The sequence below is a fragment of the Rhinichthys klamathensis genome, unplaced genomic scaffold (assembly GCF_029890125.1).
Source record: "Rhinichthys klamathensis goyatoka isolate OS25496 unplaced genomic scaffold, OSU_Roscu_1.1 h1tg000029l_1, whole genome shotgun sequence".
Classification (NCBI taxonomy): Eukaryota; Metazoa; Chordata; class Actinopteri; order Cypriniformes; family Leuciscidae; genus Rhinichthys; species Rhinichthys klamathensis.
The window spans coordinates 406995-433647 of NW_026606579.1; the positions used below are offsets into that span (position 1 = coordinate 406995).

Below are 26653 nucleotides of genomic sequence, written 5' to 3' on the forward strand. Positions count from 1 at the left end.
GACGAAAACAATCAAAATATTCTCTAAAATTTGTCATTTTTGCGTTCTCCAGAAGGAAGTAAGTCAAACAGGTTTGGATCTAAATAAGGGTGAGTAAATGATGACAGATTTTTATTTTTGGGTTAACTGTCATGACTTTAACATAAATTACTTGTTTCGATTTTGTCAGTACTTGCTAAATTCAGCCATGAGAGAGAAAGATGTCAGCGAAAGTTGTCATTCTCTGTCATGCTTAGGTGCCAACGGAGAGCGGTTTCTGCCATTCAGGTGTGAAATTCCTCCTCGACTGAAGTCAAAGCAAAGGGTTGAAGGAGTTCAACTGTTGTGCAAATGGATTACTATGGATTAATCAAGTATACAGCACTGAGAAACACTTCTTAGGGAAATGGATGGACGGAAAATCTTCTAAGCTGTGATTGAACCACAACCAATTTCATCCTTGGGAATTAAGGAACACTTCAGTGAAAATATCTTGCAAGTCTTTTGGTTGGCTTTTAGAGCGGAGAGATTATACCAAATGATAGTGGTTTTCAGCTACGCCTGCATATTAGCAGTAAACAGTGTAGCGGTCCCCAAGGGAACAACATCTAACTTCCAAGCAACATCATCATTTCAGCCCTTCATTTGTTGGATAATGACAGAGAACTGCTGCCAACTTGACCCTGCACGTGTTCGCTGAGAACAGTTTGCGGTGCCAAGTTTGATGTGGCTGAAGGACCCGGGTTAATTCAAAGGATGAACTCCCCCCCCAATGGCAAACGAATGGTGTATTCTGAGCATAACCGAGAGGTTACGGTGGAGGGTGGAGCGGAGGAGACCATAGCAGGTGTGGTAGCAAATTTTCATGAGAATTGCAGATTCAGCAGCAAAAAAAACCCAAAGCTCAGGATTTTTGATGCGAAGTTAGGTTTTGGCTGCAATCTCGCTCTTGACACCAAAGTGACAACCCGCTACTGAAGCGCAAAACCGCGCATGAATCTTTCTTCACAGTGGAGTGACACACATTTCTCTGGCAGCCCAAAATGCAGATCTGTTGCACCTATGTGACACAAAAGCTTGGCACGCTTTTGCGTTTCCTCTCGCATCAAATCTTCAAAGGTCCCACTTTAAATCTCTCTGGGATATAGCAGGGCGCTCATATAACCAGACACATCTGGACTCACCACAAGATCTGAGAGGCCCTGCCAGCACCACAAGGTCAGCAATATTGTCAAATATTCAAAAACATGGCCTTGCTAAGAGGCTAAAAGCTGGGTTCTTTAATAAAGTAGTGATGATATTGTTGGGGAGTATTTAGTCTTGCAAAACCACACATTTGACAATTAAAGTCTAGTTTACTTTGAGTTTGAAGCTTATTCCACCCATTTATAAAGGAGCATATTATTGATTAGGGCTGGGTACCATTCAAACATTTTCGACCAATACATTGACTTCGATACCGGTTCCTGAACGATACTTTTTTTAATACCAATTTTATGAAATCTGTTTTAATAAGAGTCAGTGTTGACAGTTGACATTGCTGACTCGTCATCGTGCACGCCTATAAAGAGAAATGCAACTTGCAGCCATATCCCCCTGTAACCCAAGAATGGTTGCCCACTGAAGCTAAGCAGGGTTGAGCTTGGTCAGTACCTGGATGGGAGATAAAATGCTCTTAAGTTTATTACGTGCACTTTCAAGTGCTTTTTCAGATTTGTAGTCTTGGCAGCAGTTATCTTGTATGGCTGTTGGCATCGAGCCTGGTGAAATGTAGCCACACTTTTGGTCTTTTCCACCTGAGCCACGTCTCCGGGCGTAACCAGTGTAAACTAGTGTTTTTTTCCTCATAGCCTCGCCACAGCCAATCATGCTGCATGCTTATTGGCTCACTGACGTTGACGAGATTTACCCCCTAGGTATCTTAATTTGGTACTGAACGACAAGACATTTTTTGATACTCGATGGTACCGAGGCAATTTGGTCAGTGCCTAAAAAGTATCGAACTCAATGCCCTATTGTTGATGAACATGTAAAGCAACCAACCACAGTTCAGTTTGTTTTTAAATGCCGTTTAGCGAAGGGTTTATCTGAAATGTTCATACCAAAATAATAGGCCGGTGTCCTTTTATCTTTCATGGCCCGGGGAAAGAAGGATGCATTTGTAGGCCGCATTTGAAGGAGCCTACGAATTGGGACATCCTTCGTCGCGGTGCAGTGACGCAATCGGCCTTTGAATAATGCTTTTATTGGCCGATGCATTGGTGCATTCTTACAGTATTTGTTCCCATGTTTACTTTTTTAGGCACAAAGCTGAACCTTGGCATTACTGGCAACAAATTCAACCAGTTGAGCTACAGGAGCCATAAATGGCTTTAAACTGCACTATAAGCTCACAGACAAACTTAAATGTTGTTTATCCAAAGGTGAGGGTTTACATTCAGCCTCTGCTTATTTTGAATAAGTCTCGTTAAGTTTTGGGGATTTAAGGAACTTTGTAATTGAACAAATCCCTTATAAGAAACTGTGAGAAGGGCCGTGTGGTGCAGGGTTCAAAGAAAGATTTAATGTTCTCCAGCATAAAAACCCCGGAAACCATGCCAAATGAGGAGGAACAGCTGTGTTAAAAAGATCCCTTTAACAAGTGACAACATTTTCACTCGAGTTTAATGATTATGTGGAGACAGAGACAGTGACAAATTGGCCACTAAGGGGTTCAGTTTCAGCTTTATTGAGAAAACAGGAGAGAAAAAGAGATAGAGAGACAGTGTGAGCGCATTCTCCAGGGAGCGCATTGATCTGACAGTTCACTTGGTTTGTATTTTTCCCATTTACAGTGCGAGGGTCCAACCCGTGACCCGCCAGAGTCCATCCTGAATACCGAGGAGGAATAAATAAATAAATTAGACTGTGGATGGTTTAAGAAAATGTTTGAGAAGAAAGTGAGCGGATGCTCACTGAAAACAAATATGGAAACATTGAACCAAACATTGATTATCAAACAGGCACATAGAGAAACAGGTAAGCCACGTGAGCATGTGTGGATGGTGAGCCAAGCTGTTCTGTACCTAAGTGTGTAAATATGATAAAACCTCAGTCTGGGAATGTCCTCAGCTGGATGCATAGTCATAAATCAAGCAAATCATGTTTGTTTTTTTATTTCTAAAAATGCAAGTTGCATGCAATGAGAGTGTGCTGTACTACATGTGATAGAGTGACAGTTTGAAAGGCACTGTGCCTGCTAATGTGGGCGCTAATGCATGTATTAGTGTGGCTGTCGGGTGGGCGCTAATGAGGCTGTACCGTGTTTGTTGTTACAGAACAAATGAAATAAACAGGTTTGAAAAACTGCGAAACCATTCAGGCACACTTTGTTTTCTGAGCTGATGATTCAAAAAAAGAAGTTCAGACTTGAGGATTAATTTCCTGCTCTGGCGAAGAGGTTAGATGAGATTTGAACAGGCATTCTAAGAACGACTACACAAAGGGTTTTTGTGTCTTTTGTGAAGGATAATACGCTAAATTTATCTACTCGAATCTCTTGCATGTCAATCTGAGTTTTTGTCCTAACCAGCCAATCAGTTACCATAATTACTAGATGACAAGAAATGAGTTTTGTAATTATGACTTTGACAAATCCATGAACGGTTTTTACTGTTTTCTGCATGATGAGGAAGCTTAGGATAAGATTTAGCGTGAGAAAGGAACAGCAGCAGAAATAGAGTGACTTGAGAGGGGAAAAGAGAAGTTGATAACGTAGCTTGGGTTTGTCCGATTTTTTTCAGGCCAAATAAACCCAGGACTTTTCCTAAAAAGTAGAGAGATGTGGGGAGAGAGAAAGCTGAAAGAAGCCTTTTATCCGTTACCTTCGCCAGCCAGAGTCAAGATTTGGTACAAAGACATTGAGATAATGCACTTGGACACACCCACTTGTGGCCATCGCGCACATAAATAAGCAGTTTTTATCATTTTTGTGCAGCGTCAAAGCAAATCATGGTCATCATGGTCATAAAAGACAGCTTGCTAAATTAAAGGGTGTTCCTTTAACCTTCTCAAATTGAGAAAGACGTTTAAATCATCTAATGGATGGAACAGATTTCCCTGCATTCTCTCTCTCTCTCAAACGCACACAACTGTGTGAAACTTTCCCATGAGAACAGCCCAGAAAACAAAGTCCTGCCCGTTTCCGTACACCCGTCACAAAACAACCAGCGAGGTATCCCAGCAACTGTGTTCTGCATATGAGGCAAGAAGAAATATGAACAAATTATAACAATTAAACCTCTAGCGCTAAGCTGATTTCCTTTCCTGGAAACAAAATTCTTTCTCATCTCTATTTCACACAGTAATTCAAATAATATTATAGCGTGCTGCTCGCAGCAACCTTTTCCATTATAAACAAATACAAAATAAAACAAAACACCCAAAATCCTTACATTTACCGAAGACCAACCAAGGGAGGAGGGGTTGTGGGAACAGTGTGCTTGAGGCCAACTCGCAGTGACCTCTGACCTCCCGACTGCTACAGATGCTCCCTGACTGACCCAGTGGGCGGAGCCCCTCCCGGTCACTCACAAATGGACATGCCCCTTCAAAAAGGCATCATTCAATGCCTCTTTTTTTGTCATTCTTATTTTAGCGTGCATCTTCAAATATGCACCGTATAAATACACACACACACACACAAAGGCCGTCTGAGTATGGGAGAAAAGAGAGGGAACTTCCAAAGGGAACACAAAATTAGAAGTGGGGAACTGAAGTCTGATTGTATCGCAAGTCTTATTATTAGTCTAGCCGCTCCTTTCTGTGAAGCTTCGATAAGGGCGATGGCTGGCAGAGTATATTAATAGATAAACCAGTTGAGCTGGTACAGCTCAGAATATGTCATATTGCTTTTGATGTTTGGGAACAGGAGCCTTTACACTGATAATGTACAATTCAATAGGCAAATACATCAGGACTTCAGTTTCAAAAGACCACTTTCGAGTGGTCCACTTTACGCATTTGCAGTAGACCGACAGCTCCTTGGTCGTTTCGAAATAATGCAACCATCCCAGCGGATTTAAATACAATTTTACATTTAGGTGCTTGGTTGATTCCCCCGCCTGTGTCTTTCAGCCATGGCCGTTCTTCCATTGATCAATCTCGTTGAACGAGCTCGGAACGTGTGCACAGCTGTGTTTACTGCAGTTTTAGGTAGCTGGGAATGGAGTAGTTAAACATAAGAAAGTCCAGTTTGTAGAGTTGGTAGAGTTGGCTTTGCTGCTGGGAGCTGATGTTGTTGAAAAACATGGCCGCCATTTGGTCGGTGGTACGGGTGGATTTGGCGTACGACGGGAAGCGCAATGATTCGCCCACCCCTGCCAGCTTGAGCACGTAGTTGGCGTCCTCCTCCAGAGTCTCGTACTTGCCCACCAGGTCGTAGTGGATGTGGCAGGGGTGGCAGAGCGAGTAGACTGTCTGCCAGTGTTCGTTGAGCGGAGCTTCTCTATGAGTGCTCGGGTCCACCAGGTACTCTGCGAACTCCTGGAACTTGACGTCGGCACCGCTCTGCAGCGCCTCGGCCGTGGCGTTCTTGCGGTACCGGCGCACGATCTTTGTCCCGTAGCGTTTGTGGAACGAGGTGTTGTAGCGGAGCGTGAACTTGTTGCGGTAGGCCGACACCAACCGCTCGAAGGGCTCGCGCACGAAGAGGAACTTGAGGTAGTTCTTGAGCCGGTGGTTGATGTCAGGGATGCTATACTGGTTGAGGGTCTTGAGGTTGGAGGGGATGTGGGCCTCGTTGGAAGGAATCTCCATTGGGTCGCTGTACTTGCCCCGACTGCTCAGCACCATCATGACCCGCTTCCAGTTGGTGCAGGCCACCTTGGGCACGTAGCAGTAGATGAGCTCGTGCTCCTCGTCCACCACTAGGTGCTTGAGGTCGCTGGGGGTCAGGACGCGGCGCTTGCGGCTGGAAGCACTGTGGGCACGACACGTGTCCGCCACCTGATCCCGCCGGGACTGATGCAACACCGCCGCCGCTGAGAACTCAGCCTGAGAAAGAGGAGAAGAAGAAGAGGGTGAAACAGGTAAAGTAGCTCAGACAGTAGAGCATAGCACTAGCAACACCAAGGTCATTGGTTCGATTCCTATGGAAGGCATGACCTGATGAAATGTAGACCTTCAATGCAATGTAAGACGCTTTGGATAAAAGCATTTGCTACATGCATAAATGGGAATATAAATGTAAAGAGTAATTTCCCACGTGCCTTTTAAAGCCCTGCGAAGACCATAAATCAGCAGGCTGCCATAAGAGGGAAAGTTTGGCACCAGACAATATCATTAAAATCTTAGCTTAAATCCTCTACAGCAGGGGCACTTAATTCTGCTCTTGGAGATCTTCCACCCTGCACAGTTTAGTTTCAACCCTTGAAAGTTTTAACACAGCATCCTGTCATTTCAAATATAAGCTGTTTAATTAGAGGAACTTATCTTAGCTGGAAGGTAGATATGTGTGAGAAAAACATCACAAGTTGTTTTCTAAATTAAATAAGTGACTTTTATATTGTCACTGTACTGAAACCAATGCAAATTGTTAAAATATTATATTGAGACTATTTAATTTGTGTTAAGCTGATTTTGATTTCTTACCTTTAAAAACTATACGGCTGTCAAATAAATAAAATAATTGTAATTGATCTTGTGAATTTTTACCTCTTTGTGAAAAAGCTAAATGAAACAGTAAAAAATAAAAATAAACTTAACCCCACCCCCCAAAAAAACAACTACTTTTTAATACAACATACCGCAGCTAACACTGAATTCTTTGCAGATAAAACAATCCCAAAATGCATTGCGAAACTCAGGAGAAAAAAGCTTCCATGATGGTGGACAAAGGTGAGACAAGCATTAAATATGCGTTCCAAAAGAGTTTATTTAAATTAAGATAGACTGTTTTTTAATATTTGAGCATGATATTTATTTTTATGCTTTATGTTATTAGCTTAGCAACTTGCTAACATCATACAGTATTATATTGCAGTCAGTCGTAAGTTGCATCCCGCGAGCAGTGCTATTTTGGGGTGTGTATCCTATTTAAGAGTGCTCCTAAAATCCTGAACTTCTTCCACCCTATAACAAAGGCAGTGAACAAACACCATCTCACCACATCAAACAAACCCAAGACTCGTGAAAGGTTCTGCTGAAGGCCTGAGGCAGTGAAAGTGGAATCTTGCTGAGCTGTGTTGACCCTTCCCTCAATCTGCTCAATGGAGTTCAAAAGTTAAAGGTCAGTCTTACAGGTCAGTGGTGAATTTAAGACTACCAATGCAGTATTTAGCATTTATTTAGAATGGTTTCTAGTAATTCAGATTTGGAAAGGAATGAAATGTTGTGTTTCTCTCTCTCTTTCTCTCACTCTCAACTCTATCTATCTATCTATATTTCTGTCTGTCTGTATAACATTGTATGGAAAGGAGCATCATCTGCTAAACTTACTTTTAGGAAAAAGAAAGTCTCCCGAAGCATGTTTCTAATGATGAGGGTGAGTAATAATTTTATATGGACTATTCCTGTTTGAGATGTTCTTTAGTAGATAAATTAGAAATCCCTAGCTCTAGTTTCACTGGGTTTCATCAAGTTTCTGCATGTTGGATGCAATTTAACATTTAAAAAGGGAACAACACTGTTCATTTCTCCAAAATCATTAGACTATTCAAACCTACAGCCACCCACATACTCACTCAGTGTCTCTCTCTCTCTCTCACCCTCTCTCTCAGCCTTTTTCGCTCTCGTTTATACACACCCACTCTCATTCGTTTGAGCGCTCTGTTTCAGTGGAATTTCCCCAGAGTTTTGTGTACAGTATTTAAGACTGTTTCAAAGATTCCTAGAATAAAGCACCATGCATCGCCCTGTCGGCATATACATTTATATGGAAACCAAAACCATGTCTTTGCATAAGTTTATGTTTTTGTGCACACATTTATTCTTAGTTCACCCAAACATTAAGATTCTGTCATGTAATTCAAAAACCTGTATGGCTTTCTTTCTTCTGCAATTTCTTTTTTCATTCCACTGCAGCTTTATAAAAAAAATATCACAAAAGTCTTATTGATAAGATTTATTGTACTTTCATGGTGCTTTGTATCATTTTTGAAGCTTGACAGCGCCCGTCTCAGCCCACTTTCACTGTATGGAAAAGAGCAGTGTAAACAATTCACCAAATCCAAAAAAATGGGATCATTTTGAGAGGGTAAAGAATGACCCCAAAAAGGTGACAAGCAAACTCTACAGGCAATTCATTCATCGACCTCAAACATGCATTATCATTTGTAGCCTAAGGTTAGTCACTTTACATCTCTCACCTCTCAGTCTAACATTAACCTAGATAAATATGTGCTATTATTAGGCGCATATCCAAGTGTTTGTGTGGAAGCTAAATTAGTCCCGCGTTTACTGTATGACGTTTAAAATGGCGTGTATTTCTCTCCGTAGCCGCATCCACTATACTGCGGAGATTAAGAGTCAACGGGTCAGAAAACACTACTATTATCATAAATGGGCTACTAGTCTAGACTAATGGCTTCAATGAATGACTACCAGTCGACTAGGACAATCTTTGGTCAGGGGCAGCCTTAGATTGTTGCATGAACTATTTCATTACATTTCTATAGAAGTTATGCATTTTATTTGGGTGTGTTAGAAATGTGTGTTTCCCAGTTTATGGGCGGCAGGCAGTGTTTTAATGTCTTGTGTCTAATGAAAGAATTAATTATTCTCTCTTACACACTCAGTAGCTCAATTAAATTGCTAAAACTCTACACAGAGCCGCATCAGTAGCAGGCGAGTGTCTGGCAGAGCCGTTTCGAAACGCCGAGAGCTTTTCTGGGAATCGCAGGCTCTTCATACATATATAGCTAATGATATAGTGTCCACTCCAGTTCCTGCACACATGTCAGGACTTTGGTACCTTGATATAAAAGCTTGAGCTGGTTTTCCTGCCATGATGCCATCGGCCCTGAACTCCATTATGCAGCGGTATAGATAGGAGAAATGGGGTCATGAGAGGTAAAAAAAAAAAGGGAGATGGAGAGCGGTAAATGTGAGGCAAATTAAGGTTCGGTGACTCCTGGTTTAGCCACTTTTTTCTTTTCCTGAAAAACCTCTACAGCTATTTTGCGGTCCATTTTCTACAAGCCTGTTTTCTGCTTTCTGCTCCTCTTTCTCTGCTCTGTAACACAATCGACCATGGCATCTCCACATCCGTACGTCCACAGGGCCGGTTCACAGCACAGGCTGTTTGTGATCGTGAGCTGTGTGTTGAGAGGTCTAACAACAGCTAAACACATATCATTGACCAAAGCTACATTCACTCAGTTCAGTGTTTGGGATTGACAATTATATTTACTAACAGATGTGACTCTCAAATAGACCTGATCACACAACAGCCTACATCTCGAATACTGTGTGTATGGATAAACAACTCAAGCCCCTTTTCTATTGTCACGATAGCTATGAGTAATGACTGTAATCATAGTGACAGTGATGGGAGTAAATATCAAACATGATGACTTGCGTAATGCCAGAAAGTAGTGGACGACCAATATATCACCAGAGCTGTCACTGGAGAGCAACTTGAACAAAAATTTTTTTCATTCTTATTATTGTCAAATAAATTTTGTAATTATGTATAAAAAAAATGATTGCAGAAATTTTGTTCATCGAAAGTATAAAACATTTCTTACAGATTTATTTTTCAAAATTATAATTTTTTTAATTAATTGATTGAAATTATATGGGTAATTATTATATAAAATATTAATTAGCATACATTTCTTTTCATGTTGATTGATTATGAATTATTTCAAATATTTTCATGTTTTATTTTTGTATTGTGTCAAATAAATATACATTTTATTGCAGCAATGTTGTGCATATATAGACTAAATCTTTTTACATCTTTATTTTTATTCAGTTTTTAACTAAAATAAAATCTAAAATATATAAATATAATTTTTACATTTAAGTAAATATATATATATATATATATATAATAGCTGCATTAATGTTGTGCTTCTAAAATTATTAAACATTTATATTGATTATTTATTTATTTATATTGATTAACTATCAAATGGTTTAAAATATATTTTAGTAAATATTGTGTAAAATAAACACATTTGTATTTATTTATGCAATGATATGAAAATGTTATTTATCATTCAATCATATACGAGCTATAATAGATAAGCTTTTCAGACACTCACCAAAAATAACATTGATTGACCATTTGTAAACAGAAGCAGTTTTAGCCCAGTATCTGAGGCTACGTTTCACAGGATTTGCTATCTATTCTTGCCTTTCTTTCTGCTGTGCTCACACAGATCCAGCATCAATCTTTTACACACACTTTCACCTCGTTATCACAGAGAAGACAGGGATGCTAAGATATATGGGCTCTCCCTCGCCCTGTCTCTCTTTGTTTCTCTCTGCCTCCCTCAGTCTCTCTCTCTCTCTCTCTCTCTCTCTCTCTCTCTCTCTCTCTCTCTCTCTCTCTCTCTCTCTCTCTCTCTCTCTCTCTTTCTTTCACTCTCTCTCTCTCTCTCTCTCTCTCTCTCTCTCTCGCTCTCTCTCCCAAACACACATTCACATGGTGCTTCTGTCAGTCTGTAGACACCCTGAGCTCATTTATTCCCAGCACACCAACACAGCTAGCTGCTCTCCACTGCAATTAGATAGCTGGAATGCATTCACATTACAATAATCCCAGAATGACACACACACACACACACACCTGCCTAAACTCTGGTAGAAGTTTGTGGGAAAGAACATATTTGCATTCAGTAGTAAGATGCATTAACAAAGGATCAGCATGCAGCAATTCAAATATGTCGAATAATGGGTTTAAAAACATATTTTTCCAAAAGTAACCCTAATTTATTTGTTAAACTTTAATGAGGGAAAAATTACCACGCTCACCTTTAATGAGATTCAAATCCCACAGTAAAACACAGCTGGCAGTAGCCTGCGGTAATTGTAATATTTTGTCAAGTCGATGCGCAACAACAGAGCGCTGAGAGGCGATGTGTGCGAGTGTGTTTGAGGGAGGTTTGTGTTCGTGTGCGCTTTACACTGATGAGCTCTCATTTATCTGCTCCACGTTCAGACTTTGCTGAAATAGAGAGCCTGCGAACCGCCGTAAGAAGCAAACATAAACAGCACCAGGAGCAAAGCATTAATAATCATATATTCAGAGCGTCTGTATGCCCACCAGAGACAGCGGCAATATGTGGGCCCTGTGGATTTTTAGAAAGTAAAGTCTCTTCAAAATACTTTTCACACTCTCATTTACCTAATTTGTCCACAAATAATATTCAGCCTTGAAAATAAAGATATTTTTGCTATGAAAGTCATTATGATTTCCGCCAGTGTCATTTCCACCCTATGTCAAATAATGGGAATTATTACTATTATTTTTTTTTTAATTCTTGCTAAGCCTAATTTCGTAGTTAACAAGTTATGTAAACAAAAGTATGCATTAATAAATATTACATTTAAAATTAATTAGTCTATTACAACTTGAAATACAAAAATATTCGGTTCACATTTACCTTGAAGTTGTTGTTTGTGTGAAAATGATACAAATCATTTTCACAGCATAAATGTTGGAATCTTTTATGATTCAGTTTTAATGTTTGGGAGATCGTTATAGTTTTGACGATAAACATATGGATTTTCATCATTTAACATTGAAAGTCTTGTTGAAAGTTGCTTTTATTTTGTTACTATTTTAAAATTGTGTTTAGTTTTTATTTATTTTTAATATATTATTATTTATATATTTTAAACGTATATATTCAGTTTTATTTGTAGTAATTATAGTTAAGAAATCAGTTGAGAAACCAACATATTTTATTTTATTTTGAGTCTTGTTGAAAGTTGAAATCTGTTCGATTGCATAGAAATCAGCCTGTGCCTGTAGTTGAAGAAACACCCACTAATGTCTCATTCAAAGTTTGCAGCTTATGCTTTTCAGGAGATTCATTCTCAGTCTCTCAGACATAAACAGGTTGTGATTTGACCCTGTGACTGCGGCGACCTCAGAAGCTTTTATAGAGGCTAGCTCTTATAAGCGTGAGATGAATTATTAAAGAAAGTCAAAGCCTTCCCTCCATCTGTCCCCGCACTGAGGTTTATCATCCATTTATATGAGCTCAGAGAGAGAGAGATTAGCACACTCAGAGGGCCCAAGTTTAACTAGAGAATAAATTTGATTTCCTTGCTGGAGAAGTCCACAATAAAACGACAGACTGAGTAAAATTTTCTGAATTTCCACTTTATTTATAGGTGTCCTTGTTATAGTTATACATTTAAGTACTGAGTAATATTAATATTAACAACATGTACTTACTATAGGGGTTGGGTTAGGAATAGAGATTGGTTTGGGGTTAGTTGCATCATGTAATTATGCATAATTTACTGTTATTACAACAGTAAGTACATGTAGCCTAACATACGTAACAAGGACACTGTAAAAAATAGTGTTACCTAAAGTATGCTGTTCCAAACCTAGAAGAACATTTATTTGTTTTTACAAGCCTTAAAGGGATAGTTCACCCAAAAAATGTAAATTAGCCCATGCATTACTCACCCTCAAGTCATCCTATGTGTATATGACATTCTTCTTTCAGACGAATACAATTATATTAACAAATGTCCTGGCTCTACCAAGCTTTATAATGGCAGTGAATGGTTGTTTCATAAAAGTGCATCTATCCATCATAAACGAACTCCACACGGCTCCAGGGGGTTAATAAAGGCCTTCTGAAGTGAAGCGATGCGTTTGTGTAAGAAAAATATCAATTTTTAAAACGTTATCGACTAAAAGATCTAGCTTCCGGCCAAGCAGTCTACTTACGCCTAAACCGCAACTTACGCAACTTGTGACGTCAGAAGTAGCGTAGTGCGTCCATAGAGTGCGTCGTGGCGTAACGTAAATATCAGCAAGAGCCGTATTACTCGCATGTTGCGCTTTAAGTGGAATCCGTATGTGCGTTTGGCCGGAAGTTATTGTAAACAAACAAACTCATGGCTTCGCTTCAGAAGGCCTTTATTAACCCCCCGGAGCCGTGTGGAGTTCGTTTATGATGGATAGATGCACTTTTATAAAACAACCATTCACTGCCATTATAAAGGAGCCAGGATATTTGTTGAATATAACTCTCCGATTGTATTTGACTGAAAGAAGAATGTCAGATGACCTATGATGAATTGCGGGTGAGTAAATCATGGGCTAATTTTCATTTTTTTGGTGAACTATCCCTAGAATTTAATCTGATGGTCTTAATCATATCTAGCAGAATTGTGCCCGTTCCAGCACAGACCCGCAGCCGCTGTTGCTGTGCCGATGATGATGACTCATGCCTGCTGCGCTGTGGTTGTGAGCGGCCAGCGAGTCCAGCTGAGCACTGCGCTAGTTTGAGTGTGTGTGTGTGTGTGTGTGTGCGTCTGTCTGTATTTGCTCAGTAAACACCAAACTGCATGCCAGCTCTCAGAGTCCTGCGCTGCGAGACAGTTAATACCTCTCTGTGCACTTTTTAGACATCGCATACACATATTCACACACACACACACACACACGCAGTGCTGATAAAGGTGTCCTTGTGAGTCTCTCCCCCTCACACTCCCAGCGCTCCCTGACTCACGCGCCACTCGTCTTGACGGATCTCTTGTCTATCTCTTAAAGCGGAGGGTTTGATTTAGTGCTGCTGCAGGAAAATTGATCCCGTGTCAATGAGAGGAGGAGAACGAGGCGGACGCTCTTCTGCCCGCAAACCCTCGTACACAAGAGACTTTATGAGACCAAATCAACTTTTCCGAACTGTAAAAGCTGAACCAACTTTTCCATGATTTCGCTAACAGCCCGCACAGCAGGGATGATCGCGTTCTTTCTCATAAAAAAATACGCTCTAACACTTCAGTTTAACAACCTACTAAAAAAGGTCAAGCCACTGTAAGACGATGTCACTCCGGTGTTGCATCATAGCATGACTCCATTATTGCATCATTCCACAATACAATCAATCCTTTCACTATGTAAATTTGACATCATTTACATATTCGTGAAGGCATTCATGACTATTCCTATGGGGTTTAAAGTGCCCCTATCATGCCGTTTTAAAGGTTCCTAATTTTGTTTCAGAGGGTCTCCTACAACAGGTTTACATGCTGCGTCCAAAAACAATTACGTTTTCTACATTGTAGCATCCGCTTTTTTCTCACAATGTCTGAAATGGTTCATCAAGGATTCAGTCTCTCTAAACCCCTCCTTTCCGAGAGCCTTCTCTACTCTGATTGGTCAGATGGCCCAGTCTGTTGTGATTGGTCTATCACTTACAGTGTGTGTCAGAAACAAAACGCCCATCATTATATCGGAATTTCAGCTCTGGAAGCTTCCTCCGCACTTGACACACTGTAAGGATGGCGTTGGTTTTACTATATCAATTTGAGTCCAATTATGAAACATTGGAAGAAGCACCTGATCAACCTGAACCACCGTCAAAAGCACAACTTGAGCATGATGTTTCTAAGTGGTTTATTTTTATTAAGTTTATCATACATTGTAGATGAGATCTGAAGGCGGGTCAAAGCAGATGTTGTTTGCGGGCAGCCAATGAAGACCATAGGTTGGCATTATGCAAATACCGGTAATAGAATTACTGACAACTCGTCTCAGGCAGTTCAGAATCGCTTCTTTCTTTTAGGAGACAATAACTCAATAACTCTTTAAAAATGTGCAGAGCTTTTACATATAGAAGCAGCCATATACACACTACATAAGGTTATTACCCCAAAAACATAATAGTGCCCATATTATGCTTTTTGGGATATTACCTTTCATGTAGTGCGTGCTTAACAAATAAAGTAGGCGAAAAAATCCTATAGACTTATTAAAGGAAAGGCCAAAGATTAACGATCAAGCATTTTCTTGATATACTGAATAGATTATTTAAAAATGACAATGTAATTTTCTGGTGCAATTAATCATGTGACTTCCTTTGACCTCTTCTGACTATCTAATAGAGCCTCGACGCGAGGGAGGGTGAATGAAGCAGCCGGAGAGATTGAGAGAGGGGGTGAATGGGCGCAGTGTCGAATGCCCTCCTCACTAAAACAGGAAGTTTCCACTGGTTCTGCCCGACGCTGCCAATGTGCCCTTTCTACTGCCCAGGTACACACACACACACACACACACACACACACACACACACACACACACACACACACACACACACACACACACACACACACACACACACACACACACACACACACATGACCTTACAGGGTCCAGCATTGAGAGGTTGGGTAAAAGGGCAAGGGAAATGCTACCATGTGCTTTGGCAGTGTGTGATAGAGGATTGTGGGATACATCTAGTGATGTGTGTGTAAACAAAAAAAAAAAAAAAAAAAAAAAAGATTTGTGAAGTACAATCAACATGGCTATATAAGTCATTTCAACTTACATTATATTAAACTGACTTAAAAAAAGTTAAATATTGTATAACTCACTATTACTTAACTTATTTTGATGAGTTAAAAGGATTAGTTCTAAGAAATCTATGACATCACTATGTGACCTCACCAGGGTTATGACATCGTTTTTAAAGTTTAAAAAAAAGTATATTTTAATATACAAACAAACACATTGTACAATTATATATTTGATAATACTGTACATTTCAGAATATTATGTATAATATTATATATATATATTCTGGTTTACATCTTATATTTACATATAGATATATATAAATTTTTATTATTATACATTTATGCGTTTGATAATATACATTTGATAATATTACATCTATTCTGCTATAATTTGTAATTTATATATTTAGTCAATGTATATGAATGAAAATAATGAATGAATTGCATTACATTATATACCTGAATCAAAAAAGGCATAAACACTATATTTTACTAAATATTGTATATCACTACAGAAATATGGGAGTATCAGAGCCAGTTCATTAGAATCAACCATCTGAACAAACTGACTAAAATGAACTAGACTTGAAAAATGTATTAAAGTTAGCAGCTTTTCTACTTTTCACTAGTGATTCCCCAGCACGGAGTGTTTGTACAGACACACACCCTCTTTTATCCCGACCCACCTCACCTGAAAAACCTGCCTTAAGATATACAAACAAAACCACGCGTTTCCCACCACGCCAGCGAAAGAAAGAGACTCAAAGAGAGGACGAGGAGAAGCGAGGGAGGGTGGGAGAGCCAGGGAAAAAAAAAAAACGTTTGAGAGTAAGAGATCCTGAGAAGTCAATGTCAAGCCAGTGATTTTCCACCACTCGCACCTGAATAGCATCTTACACTGAGCTTCAGAGACAAGTGGCACGGAGGAGTTCAGTTCAGTGAGTTCACAAACTAATGTCAGCGCTGTGTGCTACTGCTGCCTGTTGAGGGAAACGCCAGACATCTGATGCTTTGATTATACATCTCCTGTCAAGAGTTTAACTGTAATGAAAGGTTGTCTGAACTTTCACCAGATTATCAAACACACACGCACATGTTGGGTTTCCATGTTTTATGGGGACTTTCCATAGACAAAAGGATTTTTATACTGTACTACAAACTTTATATTCTGTCCCCTAAACCTATACCCATCACAGATTTAGCATTTTCAAAAAACTTTGACTTATTATGATTTCTAAGCTGTTTTGCTCATGGGGATCAAAAAATCTCTTTACTTCCTTTCTGGGCCTTCCTCTCATTTTTGATGAAATCCTCTCAGATTTCATAAAAAATATATCAATTGGGTTTGGAATGACATGAGGATGAATAATTAATGACTGAATTTTCATTTTTGGGTGGACTAACCCTTTAACTCAATCATATTCATCTAAGTCAGGGATTTTATAGTTAACTAAATCTAAAACTGAAACTAACAATATAAAATACATTTTCGTTACTTAAAATAAAATACACCTTAGCTAAAATAAAATAAAATATAAAAAAAGGTACACCTATTTTATTTCAGCTACTTGATGTACTAAAACAAACAAATAAATAAATACAAACTAAAACTGAAATAAAAATGTATTAAAAAACTATATAGCCATATTTATTTAGCCATAACAAAAACTATTAAAAATGACAAAAACACACAACAACATTTCTAAAACTTTAACTAAAAAAGAGAAAACTGAAAATATAATAATGAAAATTAAGGTAACACTTTACAATAAGCTCTCATTTATTAACATTAGTTAATGTATTAATGAACTAACAGTGAGCAATACATTTTTTTTACAACATTTATTAATCTTTGTTAAAGTTACTAAAAAAAACAAATACTTTATCAAATACATTTTGATAATGTATTAGTAACCAACAAATGCTGTGGAGGTATTGTTCATTCTTACTCCATGTTAACTAATGTAGTTAACCTATGAAACCTTATCTGTAAGTGTATAACAAAAATTACAATAGTATCTCAATGATAAAAATGACTAAAATCTCAGCATACAAAAATAGCACACTGAGTTAATTTACTGGTGATCCTGAACCTGAATCTAAAGCCATAAGTGTCCTCTCTGTGCTCGCGCTCGCTGAATTCCCGTCCCAGAGCAAAGCCACATGTCTGTAAACATCTGAATATGGAACGCCGCAAATGACTCTAACAGTAAAAGAAAGCAGTGAGGATTTGTAAAGCCTAGTGAAACTGATCAGACGGGGCATTCTGGGTTGCAAAGGAGAGATGAGAAGAGTGTGAAATGCATGTGTCAGTTTGATGGTTTGTGAGTCAGATGCTCTTTGATTTGGTACGTCTCTGTGCTTGTCTGATCTTGCATCTTCTCGTGTTTGTGTAATCGTTTGTGACGGTCGGGGTGTGTGAACCCCTCAGGTGCTCCAGCGGCTAGCCATCACGATCACACAGACACACACACACACACACATACCGTCATGAAATCAAGCATGATGAAGGGCAGAAGAGTGTGAGCCAACCTCCATAGATTCATTCCCACGATCCCTCTCAAACTGATATGTCAGCGATGCCTTTGATATTTGATAAGTCATTTCCGTAACATGATCTTGATACATGACAACATTTAATATGAACGAAACTATAGCTTTGTTGCAAAACCTACTGAGCCGCCTTCCTAGACAGCATTTTAGGTATTAAAAAGTAGGACATGAGCTTGCAATGCATTCCAGTGTTGTATTATCTATAGTATATTTATATACATATATTTATCATATACCATTTATAAAAATTTCAATTAGCTTTCATTTTTATATTTTCAGTTTTAATTTTAGGTTTAGTAATTTCGTTACGTGCTTTTTGTAATTGCATTTTCCCCCATATATTAGCTTTAATTTATTTGTATTTTGTTTTAGTAATTAAAGTATTTAGAATTTTAAAAAAAAAGTTTTTTGTCTAATAGTTAGGCTATATATAATTAAATATATTGAATATTATATATATATATATATATATATATTATGTTGTTAATTACCCTTGTGTCATTAAGTCTAAATTCTGTTCATCTGTTAATCATATAAAGACATCGAGTCTCTTCAGAAAATTTGGATTAAATCACTCAATTCTTTCATCTTACGATCTTGTGATGGATTTTTTTAATTAATCAACTAACATTTGTTTTTCTTGCAGGAACAACATGCCTATGCTTTATGTACGTTTCCCCTTTGGCGAAAACTCATGACTTTGGTTGTGTGAGTGTATAAATAACAAATATGCGAAATTAAACTAGACAGAGGTCTTGTGATCATGAAGTAATCACAGAAACAGAGTTTGTTTTACCTGGTAACAGCAGGGTTTGCATATGAAGAACCAATCAAATTGTAGGGAAATTATGTAATGCATCATGGCATTGTTGCCATACCCCTATTCTATAAAAACTGTTGTATTTGTGTTTCACTGGTGGGATTCTCAATGGAATTTGTCAGAGATCCTCCGGCCCATGGCAAGCCGTTTTAACTTTTATTCATTTCCAGGATATGAATACTTGATATCAACAATTCAATTTTCACTAGTTAAAATTATAATGATTGATATCAGGAATAATATTTCTACTAGTAACAATGGCAATTTTTGATATCAGGAATTACATTTTCACTAGTAACAATGCTAATTCTTGACATCAACATTTACATTTTCACTAGTTAAAATGATCATTATTGATATCAACAATTGAATTGCAACTAGTAAAAACTATAATTCTTGATATCTGTAATTGTATTTTCACTAGTGAAATGTCACCATAGGCTGCCATTCAAAATCAATTATTGATATCAAGAATTTATTTCTTACTAGTTGAAATTCCAATTTCACCTATCACAAATACAATTCTTACTAGTAAAAACCTTTATTTTTGATATCAAGAATTAAATTGTCACTAGTTGAAATATCTATTCTTGATATCAACAATTGAATTGCTACTAGTAACAATGTTCATTTTTGATATCAATAATTCAATTTTCACCAGTGACAATGTTAATTTCTGATATCATGAATGTGATTGTTACTAGTAAGAAAGCCATTTTAGATATCTGAAATATTGATATCAGAAATACATTTTCAGATATCAAAAATGAAAATTTTTACTAGTAGCAATTCAGTTGTTGATATCAAGAATAGACATTTAGACTAGTGATAATTTAATTATTGATATCAGGAATTCGCATTTTTACTAGTAACAATGTAATTATTGATATCAAAAATTATATTTCTACTAGTAAGAAATCAATTCTTGATATCAACAATTGATTTTGAATGGCAGTCTATGGTGAGATTTCACTAGTGAAAATACAATTGTTGATATCAAGAATTACATTTTTGATATCAATAATTCAATTGTTGATATCAAGAATTACATTTTTGATATCAATAATTCAATTGTTGATATCAAGAATTGAATTGTTGATATCAAAAATGTAATTGTTGATATCAAAAAATGTAATTGTTGATATCAAAAATGTAATTGTTGATATCAACAATTCATATCCTGGAAATGAATAAAAGTTAAAACGGCTTGCCATACCGGCCGTGCTTAAAGCTTCTTCTTGGGGGAAGTTCTCAGAGGAAATGTCGAGGACTCGGACATTGCTGAAGTCTGTTTGTTTTATTATTGCTGCGCAGCAAGCTAGTTAGGGGGACAAGTATTAGCAGCACCCAGCCGACGTCGACTGTAGACGCGCTAGGGTATAGGGTTAGACTCAGTCGATGTGTATAAATATTATAGGACGTAGTTAGGTTTAGGGAAAGAGGAAAAATCTACCATAATCTCTTTATGAACTTTTTAAAGGGTCAAAGTGGTAGTTGCGTAGCTGTCAATGGAGGGACAGAAATCGCTCAGATTTCATCAAAAAGATCTTCATTTGTGTTCTGAAGATGAACGAAGGTCTTACAGGTTCGGAACGACATGAGGATGAGTAATTAATGACAGAATTGAATTTTTGGGGGGAACTATCCCTTTAATATTAAAGATGAATGCCAGTCTATCTGGCTTTATGAAACCGCTCAGGCTCCGAGTCAGCGGCGAGAGTACCACTTTATCAACACAGAGACATATCATAAATTATAGGAAAGTTGCTGACCACTAAAATTAACTCCATCTTGTCTCGACATTCCACTACAGGATAGTGACACGTGCGCTCCACTGAGAGAGCGGAAGCGTTCGGCGGATGAGGAAAGTCGCATTACCCAGCAGAGCCAGTAAAAGCCGAACAGAGGCACGTTACAGCCTGACTAAAGAGCTTTGCTCAGAGAGAACAGCCTGTAAAAGAATAAGAGAGAGAGAGAGAATAATCTGCTATTATAGTCTGTGTAATAATTTTAGTAGCTGGTGGAATAATAAAAGCTGCATTTTACTGCATGGTGTGTTGGATTAAAACATCATAACAGCACATACTGTATTTGTAATGTATGTAATAAGTATTACGGTGTATAAGTGTGCAGCTTTATCTGAGAGCCTGCATTAACATGAATCTCCTTTATAGTGTTTCTATAGCCTGAATGAATGTGGCTGCTAACTTACATGTAGGCCTAAGTGTGTGTGTGTGTGTGAGGAGAGTATTGAAATTCACAAGATTACCCTGTAAAAGTGTCTCCAAACTCAATGAAACTCTGTTGCCTTCATGCGTATCGTATGGCAAATGCTTTGCGAGTGGTCAAAAAGAAAGAGTCATATTTGTGGAAAAATGAATGGAACTTTAGATTCGTGCTGCTGCATATGGAAACCAGTCCAAATATACTGTACATGCATTCAGAATCCACCAGGGATTTAGTTCATTTTAAAAGGCTTGAATTTACATCAAAACCAGCGTGTTGGTGGGGGTGTTTTTTTTTTTTTTTTTGTCTATGTTGTGGGGACTAAATGTTCCTACAAGGATTGTAAAACCTGAAATTAGCAACATGTGAGGAGCAGCCAATGGTCACAAAGAGAAAAAAACAGCTAAACTAGTAAATAATCTCTAAATGAGAATATTCCTGTAACGGGTGCGTGCAGATAGGAAACCGTAGACACGGAAGATGAAGATTCAAACGGGTAACTTTACTTATAATAATCCAACAGGTAGCGATCCATACAAAGAACACAAACACACACCATAGTGTTAACGATACCGCACAAAGAGTGCAGGATAAGGTGACCTATTCATACACAAACTCAAATAAGATGCTTTAACTAACACAGCTGACGCGGATGAACTAATATTGACGGTAACCAAGGATACTGATGGTGACATAAATCAGAACAAATGAAAACTAAACTGAACAGAATGGTGACAATTCCAGGTTAATAGTTAATAACATTTGTAGCATATAAAATCGAGGTTGCAGTGAAGCACTTTTAATGGAAGTGAATGGGGACAATTTTTGGATTACATAAAAGCAGAAAAAGTACTTAGATAATTTTTTTTTGTTAAAACGTGTGTATTACTTGAGCAGTAAACCTATATAAATCTTAGTTTTTACTGTTGTTTTGGGGGTTTATGGTCTGTCATCATGGCAACAAACTTGTAAATCTGGATATGTTTGCATATTAAAGCTTAGTAAGTGTTTTTCCCACACTAAAATCATGCTAACACGCATATTGTTTATGTCAGAATATTCCAGGTTCAATTCAAGCTCAATCAAAGTGATGCATTTACATTGGAAGGGAATGGGGCCAAACTTTGGAGGACTTAAAGGGATATATAAGAAGCTTATATTTTTATAAAAGCAGCACTTAGATTGATTATTCTGTTTAAAGTTGTGTATTATTTGAGCCGTAAAATAATTTTTACAGTCGGTTTGGGGTTTTAGGGTTTATGGCGTTCCGTCGTCTTGCAACAAAGTTGTAAAACTGAATATAAGTTTACACATAAAAAGGTAAATAAGTGATTTTTCACAATTAAATCATGTTAACGTTATTTGTTTACGTATTGTGTCTATACTATTGAGTATACAGTGAGTATTTTAACATTTTCAGATTGGCCCAATTCTCTTCTATAGAGTGCAACAGTCTGGTAAAAACTCTCCATAAGGAAATTGATTTTAAAGGATAACTTTAAAACCATTAAAGACATACCTACTGTGAGTTATCAGGTTGTTCATGCATGGCATTTGCTTCTGCTGAAGACGTCAGCCCGCATTTTTTCAGCTTATTTTTAAAATAGCAGAAATCGTGGTGAAAACTACATTACCCATGATGCCGAACAATCAGTCCACCAATCAGAGCCGAGAAAACCCCCCACTTTTTTAGCCCCGCCCACTCCCATGAAGCACTGCGAATGATGTAATCGTGTCGTATGTAATCTCCATCAACATTTGTAAATAAGTAATGTAGTTTCGATTATGTAGTTTGCGATGCTTGATGGGATTGTAGTTCTTTCCCTCACTAAAGCCGTTTGTCTTTTTGTCTGATTTTCAAATACTTTTTTGCTTCAAATCAAAGTTTGTAGTGTTGTGATTCACCTCGTAGCTGGTTGATTTGGTGTATGGCTTATCAATCTTTAACGAAGACTATTTTAAAATACCTATGGGAAAAATAAATGAAAAAAATAATTTCGGAACCAGTGCCGCTGAAAAGGGGGACGGGCACTAATGCACTCTATTGTTAGTGTGTCATTGTAACCAAAAGGAGAGACAAGTGGAAATGTATTTTTGTGGTAATCAGCATTATGCCACAAATGTTGTTTATTGAGCTTAACTTGAATATTCCTTTAAGGAATAGAAAATATCATTGGCTCAGTATAAATGCATTTGAAGTTGATAAAAAGACAAATGTGTGTTTGTAGTGTCAGACGAGACCACCTACTGCCTGCTTGTGCTGTGACATTTGGCGTTCTCAGCTTCTTTTACGTGCAAAACGCTCTGACAGCGCTGAGACTGTTTGCTCAAGGTGAAAGAGTTTTTGAACATGAGATGAAAACAAACTATTACAACTACACTCTCTTTCCTTGCTTTCTGGAACAGGACGATCGGTCGGGCGACAAAGAACAGATGGGGTATACGATCAATCATAAAAGGGTGGAGGTGGCTGGAAACGTGCAGGAAGGTGAGCGTGAGAAAGAGGGGTGAAATTAAACCGGATGAAATCAATCCTCGCATAATGTTCGCTTTGTGGTCGAGTCAATCTGCTCGGCTAAACTCTGGACCTGCGTGTTTTACATTGGAAATGAAATGTGAATGTTTCCATAGTAACGTGCTCAGGCATTCCAGTGACGGTCCAGAGGTTATTCTTTCCCGCTGACCTCAATGCAGAGAAGACCAAAACTTATAGACCCGTGAAATCAAAACTGACCTGATTTACTCCCTGATACGTGAGCCTGACGTTATTTTGAACCATTCATTGGTGCATGTTATTCCAAGATCCAATCAATTCCTGCAAAAATGTATTTACAGATTGTCTGGATGGACTTGATATACCCTACATTTTTATTATTGAATATCCTGTTTCACTATGAAATATGAAATCAGATTTTATTAAAATTGCTGGTGAATTCCATTGTCAATTTATATACTAGTGTACTCAGAATTAAAGGCAAAATAGCGAAATCATTATTATGCCTAAGTGGGAAAATTATATTTTACTTATTTATATTTAATGTAAAACTTTTTTATAGAAAAACATTGTAAAAATGCTACAGTAAAAACCCGTTATCTTTCCATACGCATTAAAAAATATATAAATTGCTTAGCATCATATGTCATTTTACTGTCAAATTTTTGGTTGTGCAAGTAAAAAGTTTGAATTACCATGTAATTTAGTTTAAATCTATCCATGTATAAATACTGAACAAGAAAATGCATGTATTTTACAGTACGTATTATTGTTAAAATTATGTATTATGTAAATATGATATATTTTTATTAACCACCTTATTTACTGCGGAAAAACTTAAAAAAAAAAAACAGTAGTTCTTGTTTAAAGTCCCTGCGTGATGGATCACATATATTTTATTTAAATACTTTTCTTTTTTTTTGTCAGTTATGTACATTCGAATGTTAAAAGTTCATGTTTATTGCATTATTTACTGTAGTGTGTCACACGACAACGATGTACTAAAAGCGCAAACGATTTTCCTTTGTGTTTTTGACCAGTTCTACCCACAGACGACAACGTTGTCAAAACGACTAAAACACTGTAATATTCATGCCAGGCCAGAAGTTGGCGATGTCACTTTGTAAAGACACACTACAAAAACACATACACATTCTTCTACAGAGCTACTTTTACACTGTTGTCACGTGTTGTTTTTTGGGAAGTCGATTTTTACACCCCGGAACGCTAGTTTTTGCCGTGATTGGCCGGGTTTTGAATGGCAATTTGGCTGGTTTTATTACACAAACCTGGAAACCCTGAGAGCGGTAAATTGAAAAAAAAGCATCGTGCAATTTGTCTGGACGAATGATGAGGTTGAAATATTACTACAAGTGACCCTGGACTATAAACTGTAAATGTGCATTTTCAGGCCCCCAAAACACAGCTGTTGTGTAAATGAATGGGCAAAACGCATAAAACGTTTTTAGTTGAAAACAGTGTCATGTAAAACGGCCCCTGATTGTGTGGTTTATAAGTCATTATGCCAGGCCAGGCCAGTTATGTTAAAAACTCACTGTCACCATATTCTTATTTAAACACTGTCACCACGTTTCACTGTAATTTATACATATATTTTATGACAAACTGATACCTGTGTGGGGTTGTACAGCTCCTGTAGGGCGTTTCTGGAGCCTTTCCGACAGCAGCCCTCCGTCGCGAACGGGTTCCGCCTCATAACTGCGAAGAAAACAAAGAAAGAGAGAGATAAACTGTTAGAAGAGCCAATCAGGCTGGAGCAAAAGAAACCTATCCTGACAAGGCAGGTTTTTGTTGAATCGATAGTGTAGTGTTCATATGCCCACTTGAATACACACACACACACATTCATTTGTCTGAATGGATGCCCTCAGTAAAAGGGCATGTCTTTAATAATGCAAAGCCATCCAACAAATCTCCATATAAACAATACATTCAGTTGCAACATTGTGTGTTGCAATGAGTGAATAATTGAAGCATGCTGAAGCCTGTAGACGCTCTGCCATGTTGTAACTGACAGTAATAGTTTTCTACAGTTTGTCTCTCAGCAGCGAGTCCGCAGAGAGTGACCGGCACTGCTGAAATGACACTAGATGAAAGCTAATGACCAGCTCTGCTGAAATGGTGCCCTATGAAAGCAGTCTCTGTGCCTCGCTGCTGTAGCAGTGCAAGCTCTCACAGACTGATACTGCATACGCTCGTTTATTCGCACTCGTGTAACGTTATCTTGACTTATAACATGTATTTGTGTTATGTTAAGAGTCATATGTGTTTTCACACAAAGAGAACTTTGTTTAAAAGTGTGTTAATGACTGTAAGTGCACAGCGTTCTCAGAGCGTCTGATGTCTGACTGCTCAGTCCAGCTCGAGGTAAGGGATCCGAATGAAACCGAGACCGCTGGGAATGAAAGGATGAAAGGAAAAGCAGAGTGACAGAGGACGATGTGTTAATGAGGAATAGAGATGCTATTGGACGAGAAACAGACAGTTTGGACCAGCAGGGTCGACAACCTGAGGGGTCGTCATTAGCGCGCGAGTGATAGCGAGAGATGGGTTATGTGATTTAATTGGTCTTTTAGAAATGTTCAAATCCCTCGCATCTGCACGCCAGTTTATCACTCACTCATCTAAGTAATCCTTCTTTATAAGCGTGCATATTTAGTTATAAATATGCCCACATGGAATACTAGCCCGCAGAATTCGAAGAGCCGTCATTCAGGTTCTTCACATCCTGCTCTATGTCTGTGTTTATTAAATATTTTAGCTGATGTTCTCTTTTTAGCGTGAAAAAAGTGTGCAGATTCCATCTGAGCCAGGTTATGAAGCCAAAAACAGACTTTTTTTTTTCAATTTTCTTTCCGTCATATATGATATTTCACGTCAAAAGGGTTGTTTTAGGGACAGGCCAAAAACTTCAACAAAGGAAAGTACAATTTTTTTATTTCAATTTACTTTAAAATGTAATTTTGTGATGCAAAGCTGAATTTTCAGCATCATTACTCCAGTCTTCAGTGTCACATGACCCTTCAGAAATCATTATGCAGATTTGATGCTCAAGAAACATTTCTTATTACTATCAATGTTGAAAA

General features: G+C 37.9%; 1 protein-coding gene across 2 annotated transcripts in view; it reads right to left on the reverse strand.

Moving 5' to 3' along the window:
• Positions 1 to 2684: 2684 nt before the first annotated feature.
• Positions 2685 to 26653, reverse strand: part of chst11 (carbohydrate (chondroitin 4) sulfotransferase 11) — a 44217-nt gene continuing 20248 nt past the window's right edge. For both annotated transcript variants that reach the window (XM_056245163.1, XM_056245162.1), the window contains exons 2-3: positions 25180 to 25265; positions 2685 to 6012 (exon numbers count right to left, since the gene is read on the reverse strand). In XM_056245163.1, the coding sequence (XP_056101138.1) occupies positions 5158 to 6012; positions 25180 to 25265 (941 nt within the window). In that variant the 3' untranslated portion in view covers positions 2685 to 5157. The remainder of the gene's footprint in view (positions 6013 to 25179; positions 25266 to 26653) is intronic.